The following is a 12,151-nucleotide window of genomic DNA, read 5'->3' as shown; positions in this document are numbered from 1 at the left end:
AACAATACTATGGTCCCTGTCACGAAATTGATTATGTTCACTTAAATGTTTTTACAGTTCTAAATTCTAATTGTTACTGTTGTACTTGTTAGCATTATAAATAATTTAGGAAAATTGAACATTATGACGTCAAATTTAGAAAATCTCCCTTTGCGGTAAGTTTTAAAAAGTTTGTTTTTATTCTTTATCTCAAAAGAACTTTCAATTTTGCACCCTTAGCATATTGTTATTTTAAGTTAGTTTCTTCATACTCATAATTATCTTAAATATATTTTCAACACTGCAACGTATTTCCATTTTAACTTTTCAAAAGTATTATTACCGTTAAAAAAAAACAAACACGTAAGATGTATATAAAACATTTAATTCACAAATTCTAAGTACAACAAATTTCTATGTCATATCAACATGCACTTTTACACGTAGCCCTAATGGTAACAAAAACATATTGCTATATCAAATTGCATTACTTTTAGGAGGGTGACAAGGAGTCTGACCCGATGTAAGACTTGTGTTGTGGAGGCCGACTATGAATGTAGTTTTGATCCCAGTTTATATAACATGAGAATGACTCGGAACAGAAGTAAATTAATCAGAGCTGTAAAAAAGTTCATTATATATGAGGTGTACAGATGTATGCCTCTGCTTGGGGACGAGCACGATGTTCCTCATTGGGACATCCATATTGTTAAATATTCTATAGTATTTTTATAAACCTATTATATTTAAGCTCAGCGCCAAATTACAACCTTTACTATAGTCACTAGTCCTAGTTTAAGAAGACAAATTATCTTTATACTTATATACATTCTGAAGGAAGCTCCAACAGGATATGGCTTTGCCATTCACATTCAATTGTTAATTTCTCAATACTTTATTTTCTTACATCAGTACTGTTGTAGTCGTGTTGTTTATGTTGGTGGGAACATTTTGATATTTTTTTGTCAATAAAGTATGTTAATTTGAGTAGAATCTGTTATTTGATGATTTTTTTTCAATTACTTTGACTGGATTCAAGTTTCAATTTCATATATTAATGTCTCCTACATCTATGTTTTATTCGAGATACTCATGCTGTACCATACTTATATAAACAAGATTATATACATACATTCAAATTTAAAATATATATATATTATAAATTTTTACATACATATATTCTTTACAAAAATAAACATATATGGAAAGGTGGACAGAATATGAATGAACATTGTTTTCCTATGTAAAATAATTCTAGACTATGTTAAGATATAACTTAATATATAAAAAATCTCAATGCTAAATCTGTGGGGCTATAAATAACAGCCGATGTACTATTAAGTGAGGAAGATCGATACAGAACACAGCACAGCTATGTCTAAGACAAAAAAAAACAAACTAATTCTATCAGATTCGTTGTTGAAAATGTGATAAATTCTTCTATATTTTATTGTCACTTTTCACTCCTTAAAGTTGCTATCACCACTGAACGTGCAACCTGAATGTTGTATGATGTGTGTCGCTGTGTAGATGCCGCACTTGATGCATGTCTCCCAGGACTTGCCGAACACCATTTGGCTAAGGAAACCGCCTGTGAAAGCATCACCAGCACCGTTGGTGTCCACTATCTGTTCCCTGGACAGCTCCGTGACGGGGACCATAGTGACCTTCGTCCCTTCCACCAGTATAACCGGATCTTTGCCCTGAGTTATCACGACAACACGCTGCCTATTCTTATTGAGTTTTTGCATTGCAGCCATTTCTAGAGCTATAGACTTCAAGTCCGTAGCTTTTATGCCGAAGGCTTTCGCGAATGCCTCTGCTTCCTGTAAATGTTTGAATGACCACATTAACGATTGAAAACCATATTTAGTCCAGGGAAAGAAGTTTAAAATTCAAGAGTTCTTATTACTTAAAAAAAAATTATTATAAAGTATTTCTAAGTTCAAAATTGATAATGATTGAAGTTGAAAGCTACGATAATTAAATTAAAAGAAGTTAAGCTTTTACAACTGTACAGTTCTTAGGGATGGGAACATTTAGATTGAAACCGTTTATCATATATATAACTTACCGATTCATTTCCGAACATGACGTCCACATACGGCAGGAGTTTCTCCAAGGGGTCCTTGTAGAACTGAGAGACGAACGGAGCGCTCAGGTTCATGACGAACGTGTGGCCTTTATTGTGAGCGTGTTCACAGAGTAACATTATGGACTCGGGAGACACGGCCACGAAGAAACCCTTTTCGTGAATATTATTTATTAACATACGAACAAAAAGATAAAAGCAAATATGAATACCAATAGGGGGTTTTTGGCTCAAGATTTTCATCCAATCGACTATGAGACATCTGACGTAAAATTAATAAATTATTATTTATTGATATATATTTTTTATACTCTAAAGAAAATAGTATTTCATTGAGTTTTTGTTTCGTTGGATTTAAAGAAATTAATTAGTGCAAAATGTTTCCTCAAAACTAAATTCTTCAAAAGATACGATTATAACAACAATGCTTAATATCTCCAATATCTTGCTTCCTACTACGAAGTATCGTTGGTGCTGGGCGAGAATTACCGGGAGTCATATTTCTTCTAATTGAGAAACAAACTAAGAATTACAAATTACAGAAAGAAAAGACGAACTGAAAGCTCTTCGGTTCAAGAAGATTTAAGTTACAGAACAAAGGAATAGAATAAAAGGGTTTAATACAAACCGATGCATAAAAGAATTTAGCTTTGTCTATGCTCTTCTGGCATTCCGGTGTTTTCAGGAAGTCAGGCGTGAAGTGTTGAGCGGCTGCAAGGTTGGCGCAGAGCGAGCGGTGGGTTCCTGTCACCAGGACAGCGCAGGTCCCCGTCGGAGCCGCCGATGATGTCTGGTAGTGAACCGTCACACCCTCCGCTCTGAATGTAGATAGGACATTTTCACATGAATCGGATAACATAGCTCAAGTTCGCTCAAATGCAACCAAGGGTTTCGGATATTACGCGTTTCGGTTTCTTTTTCTAAGATTTTCGGACACTACGAGTATTTTATTGTTTAACTACATAAATCGAAGAATCGGTCTTCGGTTCCTCAACAGATGTGACGTTTGCTTCGTCATACACACGAAGTATTTCAACTTTCTCGTTTAAAAAATTTATACTATAATGTGAGATGATGTTTGTAGGTGGAAGAGAGTAGCTGTGGTCAAGTTACTGCAGCCCGAACATAGGATGGCTCGACCGGGGAAGTACCACTCTCTCCCATAAGATAGGCGTGATGTAGTCTTTAATGGCTGCGTTTCGTCCGATGAGTGAGAGCCGGTTGCCTTTTCCCACCCTTTCCTTTTCCCTCCCTTTACAACTTTTCCTCCCCCTCTTCCCTAATCGACGGTGGCAACACATCCGCAAATCTATATTGCGGATGTCCATAGGCGACGGTACTACCTCCATAAGGTAGGCCGTGTACTCGGTTGCCGCCTTTAGAATAAATAATAATAATAATAATAATATATGAATGAAAAATTTTAATACGCATCGTGTATAGTGACGATGCCAACTCGGACTAATCATACCTAATGATTACGTAATTCTTCTTCTTCCTGGCAATTATCCCAGCTTTAGCCAGGGTCTGCCTGCCTTCCTTCCTTCCTGCTCAAACTCCTTCACTTTGCGCGGCCTTTGGCATCCTCTGTGGTAAGTCCATTGGCTCTCATATCCTGCTTCACGGTGTTTAGCCATCGCTTTCTTGGGCGTCCTGGGATTCTTGCTCCAGGGACATATATCAAGGCAAATTTTTCCGACGTAGTTCTCAGGCCGGCTTGCAACGTGGCCATTCCATCTCAGGCGATTCTCCTGAAGCTTATCGGCTACGTCACGGACTCCAAGACTACCTCGGATAAATGTGTTACGTATACGGTCAGCCCGCGTAACGCTACACATTCACCTCAGCATCTTCATCTCCGTGACGTGAAGCTCCTGAGTGTGCCTGGACAGTGCTGGCCAACAGTCGCTGTCATATAAGAAAACCAGTCAGATTATGCTCTTGTATATTAGTCCCTTGAGCTTGGGCGGTATTCTGCGGTCGCAGACCACACCTGTGACCTCAAGCCATTTCGCCCAAGCAGCGCTGATCTGGGCTAGGACATCGTGGTCGATGCCTCCAGACTCATGCAGAATAGATCCAAGGTACCTGAACTGTTCCGACATAACGGATGGTTCAGGACCTATATAGGTAGTGCAAGAGTCCGGGCTTCCGCAAGCCATGTACTCGGTTTTCGTCACATTTAGTTTAAGACCACCGTTCTCAAGCGTACCCCCCTTTCAGAGGTTCACTCTCTGCTCGAGCGTCAACCTGCTTTGTCATCGGCATACATCATCAGCCATGGAGGCTGGTCCTGGATGTTAGCCGAGACAGTGTCCAGCACTACATTGAACAAGAAGGGGCTAAGAGCCGAGCCTTGGTTAACCCCTACTGAGATCGGGAAGGGTTTTGGATCGCCAACAACAGCCCTAACCATTGCAACGGAATCGCGGTACATGTCTCTGATGATATCAATATAGGACTCGGGCATCCCTTTGGATCGCAATGCCCACCAGATACATTGACGAGGCACGCAGTCAAAGGCCTTCTGCAGATCTAGGAATGCGACATGCAGAGCTCTCCTTTTTTTCCCTGTATACCTCCATAAGAGTTCTGATGGCATAAATTGCGTCCAAGGTGCCCGATCCTGGCTGAAATCCATATTGACATTCTGAGACAGTACACTCTCGGCGGAGCCCGAGGTCGATCATGCGCTCAAAGAACTTCATGGTGCGACTCATGGTCTTAACGCCCCTGCCCCTGCATGTATAAATAGGGGTAATATAGCTGTAACGCCACTAATCTGGAATAGCCCCAGTGTCCAAGACGCGATTGAAAAGGTCCGTCAGTATGACCACACCAAGAGAGCCCAATGATTTCCACGCTTCGATCGGAATATCGTCAGGTCCCACCGCTTGCCGATTCTTCATGCGTCGAAGACATTTCCGAGGTTCGTCAGGTGTAATCAGGGCAATAAGTCCAAGATTAGGAGGTAGTTCGGTTGGAAGACTGCACGGGTGCTGAGTATTTAGCAACTCCTTGAAGTAGCATCTCCATCTCTGCTTCACAGAGGCATCATTACACAGCAGCATGCCTTGGGAATTTTGCGATATCTTGCGCTACGTTATCCCGAACTCGTGCCAATTTGTAAATGAGCTTCTGCCCCTAAATTACGTAATTATGCTAAGAATTTAAATATTAGCTTGACGTCTTCAAGAAGGTTTGAGTATATCAAATGTATCAAGAATTCGTTTCGGCAATGCATTGTATACAAAATGAGTGTTCAATGTTTACGTAATCGGCAATAGTTTAACTTTTTGTCAGATCAGAATTCATTTCAACGATACTTTCTAAATCTTTCTACTAAATCTTCATACACTTATTTATTGCATGTCGCATTACAGCTGGGAGCGAAGTAAATTCAAAATAGAAGGCGCTCAGCTGAACTTATAGATTTTATATATTTAAATATTTTTCATGGATTTAAGTACACCGCAGTATGTGTCATTCATTATTAAAGTCAATAAATAATAATCTCATCTATAATATCGTATTTCTTAATATATATTAAGATTATTAGAATATTTTTTTGGAAAATTTCACAGATGCGAAAAAAGTTTCACTCTCATCTTATAGTCGTCGGAAATACGTTGAAACTATCCGTGTGAAGTTGATGAGTGTGAATCCGTATGAAGTTGCACTAAAGATAGAAATCCAAAGTTATATTTAAAGAGAAGTAATTGTATTGGAAAAAGGTGCAATAAAAAAAATATTATCAGACCAAGTTACGTAAACAATTAACAAAGCATTGTATTTCAATGCCGGACCATGAATTAATGAATAATAACAAAGTATTTTATAAAATAAACCTTATACAGAGCACTCGTCGAGTGAATATCTCTCATTCAGAACGGTTTCCAATCCCACATTCTCCCATCTTTGTTCTTTTCATTCTCCCATACAACAGTAAATAAAACGGCGGCCATGTTTAACAATTAGCGAAGTCCTTGACTGTCAATTTTTATCAATTATCAATAATAAACGTGCGAGTGTTTAACGTGTGGACATATTGCAATTCTAATATTACTCGAATCTTTATTAGGTTGTGTTTTCTATATTTCCAAACAAGAAGCAAGATTCATCAGAACGAAAGAGAGAGAGATATATATTTCCATTTAATTCAGCATAATTCCCGCGCGATTACGTCATAATAGCTTCATTTTATTTAAAAAAAAACGTTACACATACTCTAGGTATCGCTGCCTGTTGGAAATTATGTTTTATTTTTTAACGCACTACAGACAGCTCTCTGAACCCATTTCCAAAATCTATGACAGCATAATGGGGCGCAAAAACTAGTTTTTCATAAACAGTAGATAATATACAAAAAAATACCGAGAATAAATTAAATATACAGCGTGATCGGGGTTGCTGCAAATTAACCGAAACGGTGGGAGTATGTATTTAAAGTAATCATGAACGGGTAGTAAATACGGAAAATATTAGTTTTATTTCAATATATACTCGCAAAAGTCTTAGATCTCATTATATAATAAACTATGTTGCAAAAATAACTAAACAATTTCACTTTAGGGTGTTATTAAACAATCTCATAATGGAAAACAATATCATATTAAGGTAATTAAAAAAACTGTGTTGCCAGTTAATTATTATAAGTTTATTTTATGATGATATAAAAATCTTTATCGCTTGTCAATTTATTCTATGTATTACAGATGCATATAATATAAATAAGTAGTGGAGATACATAAAAAATAATGCTTCTATTTTTTGGTCATTTTGTAGAAAAATAAATAATCTAAAAGTTACATTGAAACACACATCGCGCTCAGTTACTTTTATCAGATAAACATCTCTTAGATATTTCTCGATAGCTTATCATTTCGTTCCATAGAGCTACCGGTTTATTTTCGTATTCAAAAAGGTTTCTCTCTGATCGAAACCTCATTTGTTTAATTTTTTTTTTATTCATATATTTTAAATATTCGTAAAATACACGTTCATATGGAACACAACGCATTGTTGCTGTGAATACATACGTTTCTATATTTAGAACACACATATTAACATTTGCCACAGATTTTTTGGCTTAACTTCACATCGTGATGAAACGATTAAGGAAATTAATTAGTTTGTGTTGAAAAAATACCGTCTCTCAATCTTGCTAAAAATATCACTGACAGGAAAACAAAAAAATATAAATTAATTGCTTCGTTTGACGATTATAAATCTCTTATCTGTTCTAATGTTATTAAAGCTCACGGTCATAGAATTATTTCTAATTTCATTAAATTGGATATGTCATTGAGAGATGAATAATATTTTTCGTACGTATTCACGATAACTTTAAACATCCATCGTGATAATGGAGGCTAAATGTTATCAGAGATGTTCGTACACAGAGCAAACTAAACAACGCGGACGTTCGAATGTTTGTTTAAAATATTCTTCTATAATGAAAAAATCTTTAGAAACATATCCATAGAGTTTATTTATGAGTTCTATTTTTAAAATTATCGAGACACGTTATTTTCAAACCATAGATTATTATGAATTTTATTTTCACTGTGAAAACGCTCAAAGATTTTTGATTAGAAATATAGTATGCCAGTTATTCCAACTTCCAACATTATATATTTTCGAAACCACTTTTATATAAATTTATATAATTTAATATATGACCTAACTTCTTTTTTTTTTTCAAGAAGTTTAAGACACAGACTCTTTATGGAAATTATATATAGCTTTCATGAGCCCCATTTAGGGGTACATAGACATATAAAGTGATTAAAAAATTAAATCATCAACATAAATAAAATGTATTGCCTGTCAAATAATGTAGACATGAAAATATTATATTTCATGTCTAAATTAATGAGAAAATTTCTGCTCTAATGTAACATCAATGGAAATAAAAAAACATACATCATACATTACAGACAAGCCAAGAGATAAGTATATTTGTACTCCCATGTTTTACCAATATAATGATAAAAATGTTACCTTTAGATAAAGATGAGGTGTGTAAATTTTATCTCGAGAGCAAAATTCTTATCAAACCAATTGATGGTAAGAGTTAAAAGCATAGATTTTAAATAATTTTCAATGACATATTGTATCAAGAAATATTTTATATAGTCCATACGATATTAATCACTAGCAAAATATTCATATATATGTAAAATTTCATGTTTACTTAAAATGTTTCATCATTTCTTGTTCATTAAATACAAAATTGTAGATCTATTTATATTTTTTATGACAAACTTTTACTCACTCGGCTTTGTTTCTTAGGATCGTTGCATAATTATCGTTTCCGACACAACCGAAGTATGTGCATACATTCGGTTTCTTAAAAATCCATTGAGCTACTCTCAGTGTGTTTTGGACACTGCCACCAGCGATATACTCGGCATTGTATCTAAAAATAAAAAAATCTTGTAGAGTATTTTTTTTATGTACAGGCTAGTGGTTGATATTATTCTACTTGATCATACATAAAACTAGTAGTTAAATTCTAATAATAATAAATTTAAATTATTAATAAAAACATACTTCTCAGTAAGCTCTTTGTATAAGGGCATGTGTTTCTCTTCAGCCATGATAGCGTCATCTGGATGTAGATCATATTTCTTGAGCAAGTCCTCATCCACTATAGCTGATATGTCCAAAAGTGGGTTTCCTATACCCACTAACTGACCCTCAGTTGCAGGAGAATCACTTGAAAAAATAATCATTCAAGTTTCAAAGACGAAAATATCAACAGTATGAATAATATTATAAAGTATATATTTATTGACATAAATTAAAATAATATTTTGATATCATATATAATATCTGAAGGCTACGTTTAATAAATTAAAATTTTATGATTCCTTTAAGTGATACACATCAATTTCAATTATATTAAAAAGCAGTTGTGCATAATTCGGAGTATGCTACGGCTGCATATTAATTTCACATCGAAAGGAAGTTTATTAAGAAAAATATACTCACTTAGCAGACATTATTATGTAATATATATAAAATAACTTCAAATTATAATAAACAAGATCGAGTTATGGGTTTAAGTATCTAAAAAATTTAAAATATGCAAACGCGTAACAAAACACCGCATGTATTTTCTTGATATCAGAAAACGTGCTCATGCCGCACCAACTTAACGAAGAATAAATAAAATTTCGAAATTTATATTGTGACTTGACATTTGCTGTCAAAAGATATCCTTCCATCAGCTTTTTAATGCATACCTATGTACCTACTTCTATACACAAAAATTGGCACTTCCAAAATTTTGTATTCCAGGACTAACAAATAAAAGCTGTTTTATAAATAATGCATATTTTCCAGGAATCATATTTCCGAAGTGTTTGGGAATACATATTCAATGTATATTACATTTTTTAGTAATCGAAAAGAAAGATTTTCTAAGATCACAAACAAACTTTTATAAAAATTAATAAAATTAATAATCAATAATCTAAAAGCTGTTTTTAATTAAGTAATAATATATACATTACAACAAAAAATAATTTTAGTTACTCTTTGTTAATAGTCTATAGTCTATACCATAAATATATTTAAGGAGGTATAATAAATTACATAATCTGTACGCCTGTTATAACCTACAACCGGCACACAGAATCACGTTTCGCGAATCTTGTAAGAAGCTTCGAGAAGTGAGAGCTCAGAAGTTAAATATTTCATTTCATTTAACTTAAAAAATGTTGCGCTTGCCTCGGGTTGTTCGTCAAACTCTCTCCCTTCAGAAGAGCCATCAGCTTTCAAGATTTTATGCCAAAGATGTGAGGTTTGGTGCTGATGTAAGAGCTCTCATGCTCCAGGGCGTCGATATCCTCGCCGATGCAGTAGCCGTTACCATGGGCCCAAAAGGTAGGAACGTTATATTGGAACAGTCCTGGGGTTCACCTAAAATAACCAAAGATGGTGTAACCGTTGCGAAAGGTGTGGAGTTGAAAGATAAATTTCAGAATATCGGTGCCAAACTTGTACAAAATGTCGCAAATAACACCAATGAAGAAGCCGGTGACGGCACCACCACAGCCACCGTACTCGCCCGTGCTATTGCCAAAGAAGGTTTCGAAAAGATTTCAAAAGGTGCCAATCCGATCGAAATTCGTCGTGGGGTAATGTTAGCCGTAGATGCTGTTAAAGATAAGTTAAAGAACATGTCCAAGCCCGTTACCACACCCGAAGAGATCGCACAGGTCGCAACGATCTCTGCTAACGGTGACCTCGCCATCGGTAAACTCATCGCCGACGCAATGAAGAAGGTCGGTCGTGACGGCGTCATTACAGTGAAGGACGGCAAGACATTGTACGACGAATTGGAAGTTATCGAAGGTATGAAATTCGATAGAGGTTATATTTCACCATACTTCATCAACTCGTCCAAGGGTGCTAAAGTCGAGTTCCAGGATGCTCTAGTTCTGTTCTCTGAGAAGAAAATCAGCAATGTGCAGACAATCATTCCGGCTTTGGAACTCGCGAACAGCCAAAGGAAGCCACTAGTCATTATAGCTGAAGATGTTGATGGTGAAGCTCTTTCAACGTTGGTTGTTAACAGACTAAAGATTGGCTTGCAGGTTGCCGCTGTTAAAGCTCCAGGTTTCGGTGACAACAGAAAAGCTACTCTTAGTGATATGGCGATCTCTACTGGTGGTGTCGTGTTTGGTGATGAAGCCAACCTCATTAAGATTGAAGATGTTCAACTCTCAGACCTCGGCCAGGTTGGTGAAGTCATCATCACGAAGGATGACACACTCATTCTTAAAGGTAAAGGCAAAAAGGCTGACATTGACAGGCGTGCTGAACAAATCCGTGATCAAATCCAGGAGACCAACTCTGAGTATGAGAAGGAAAAATTACAAGAACGTCTTGCCAGGTTAGCGTCTGGTGTGGCCGTGTTACATGTTGGAGGCTCCAGTGAAGTAGAGGTCAACGAGAAGAAAGATCGTGTAAATGATGCCCTGAATGCTACCCGTGCTGCTGTTGAAGAAGGTATTGTTCCTGGAGGTGGATCTGCTCTCCTCAGATGCATCCCAACTCTCGAGGCATTAAAAACATCCAACTCTGACCAGGCTACTGGAGTAGAAATCATCAAAAAAGCATTAAAAATGCCCTGCATGACCATCGCACGCAATGCTGGCATTGACGGTTCAGTTGTAGTAGCTAAAGTAGAAGATCTCGGCCCCGAGTTTGGTTATGACGCTCTCAACAATGAATATGTCAACATGATTGAGAAGGGCATTATCGATCCAACCAAAGTTGTCAGAACAGCACTCACCGATGCCAGTGGGGTTGCATCACTCTTAACCACAGCGGAGGCGGTGATCTGTGAGATACCCCAAGAGAAGGAAGCCAACCCCATGGCCGGTATGGGAGGCATGGGAGGTATGGGCGGCATGGGGGGTATGGGAGGTATGATGTAAAGTGCCCGCAGACTATGCATTTAATAGTGTAAAAACAATTACAATTACAAGGATATGAATGTCAGTGCCGTGAATGAATTTTCTTTTATCATAGAGTCTGATTGAGTTAGAGTAGGAAGACTGCCCGTCTTAGAAATATTTAGTTTATATTTGCTTCAGTGGAGCATGGTGTTATTTTTAATAATAAATAATGTTGTTAATCCCTTGTTTTATTTTTATTCTACAATATAATACTAAGTTTACTTATTCACTATGGCTCATACAAAATATCACTTGTTTTGAGTTAGCTATGTTCCGACAAGCTTAGATTACGCTTAAATATAAAATAGTTGTGAAATGAAAATAACGCCTTTATAAAGGTATAAAAGTATAATGCCAAGAAAAATTATTCCTTTAAAAGAGAATGTTCAAATCTTATCTTTTGGTAGTAGCAACAAGAAATATTCTTCATTATAACAGTGTATTGACCTCGAGTCTATCTATATATATAATCTCGCTGTCAGCTCGACATAAGTACATGGTAGGTACGTATTATGTTAAACTCACAGATAACAATAAAATTTATGTTAAAATTTATGTATTCACATATCTAATGAAGGTAAGAATTGTAATGGTGCCAAAAAACCAA

The 12,151-nt window shown here is 36.1% G+C and overlaps 2 protein-coding genes across 2 annotated transcripts; one reads left to right on the top strand and one right to left on the bottom strand.

Annotated features, from left to right (window-relative positions):
• Positions 1–343: 343 nt before the first annotated feature.
• LOC116771520 (uncharacterized) lies at positions 344–9,254 on the bottom strand. The gene is made up of 6 exons (XM_061523211.1): positions 9,068–9,254; positions 8,627–8,791; positions 8,349–8,492; positions 2,700–2,889; positions 2,054–2,224; positions 344–1,805 (listed from the first exon to the last, which is right to left on the bottom strand). The coding sequence occupies exons 1-6, from the start codon at positions 9,076–9,078 to the stop codon at positions 1,440–1,442; spliced, it is 1,047 nt and encodes a 348-aa protein (XP_061379195.1). The 5' UTR covers positions 9,079–9,254; the 3' UTR covers positions 344–1,439.
• A 444-nt stretch (positions 9,255–9,698) lies between these two features.
• On the top strand, positions 9,699–11,723 carry LOC116771519 (heat shock protein 60A-like). Its single transcript, XM_032663391.2, has one exon. The coding sequence runs from the start codon at positions 9,796–9,798 to the stop codon at positions 11,521–11,523; it is 1,728 nt and encodes a 575-aa protein (XP_032519282.1). The 5' UTR covers positions 9,699–9,795; the 3' UTR covers positions 11,524–11,723.
• Positions 11,724–12,151: the final 428 nt, after the last annotated feature.

This window comes from Danaus plexippus, chromosome 17 (assembly GCF_018135715.1).
Source record: "Danaus plexippus chromosome 17, MEX_DaPlex, whole genome shotgun sequence".
Classification (NCBI taxonomy): domain Eukaryota; kingdom Metazoa; phylum Arthropoda; class Insecta; order Lepidoptera; family Nymphalidae; genus Danaus; species Danaus plexippus.
Note: the sequence above shows the minus strand (reverse complement) of the source record. Positions and strands in the feature narration are given on the sequence as shown.

Excerpts from the sequence above, each read along its gene's own strand:
- LOC116771519 (XM_032663391.2), top strand. The coding sequence starts at position 9,796 with ATGTTGCGCTTGCCTCGGGTTGTTCGTCAAACTCTCTCCCTTCAGAAG.
- LOC116771520 (XM_061523211.1), bottom strand. Across the intron at positions 8,493-8,626 it reads TACAAAGAGCTTACTGAGAA|ATACAATGCCGAGTATATCG; the intron begins GTATGTTTTTAT and ends TTTTATTTTTAG. Across the intron at positions 1,806-2,053 it reads TCATGTTCGGAAATGAATCG|GAAGCAGAGGCATTCGCGAA; the intron begins GTAAGTTATATA and ends AAACATTTACAG.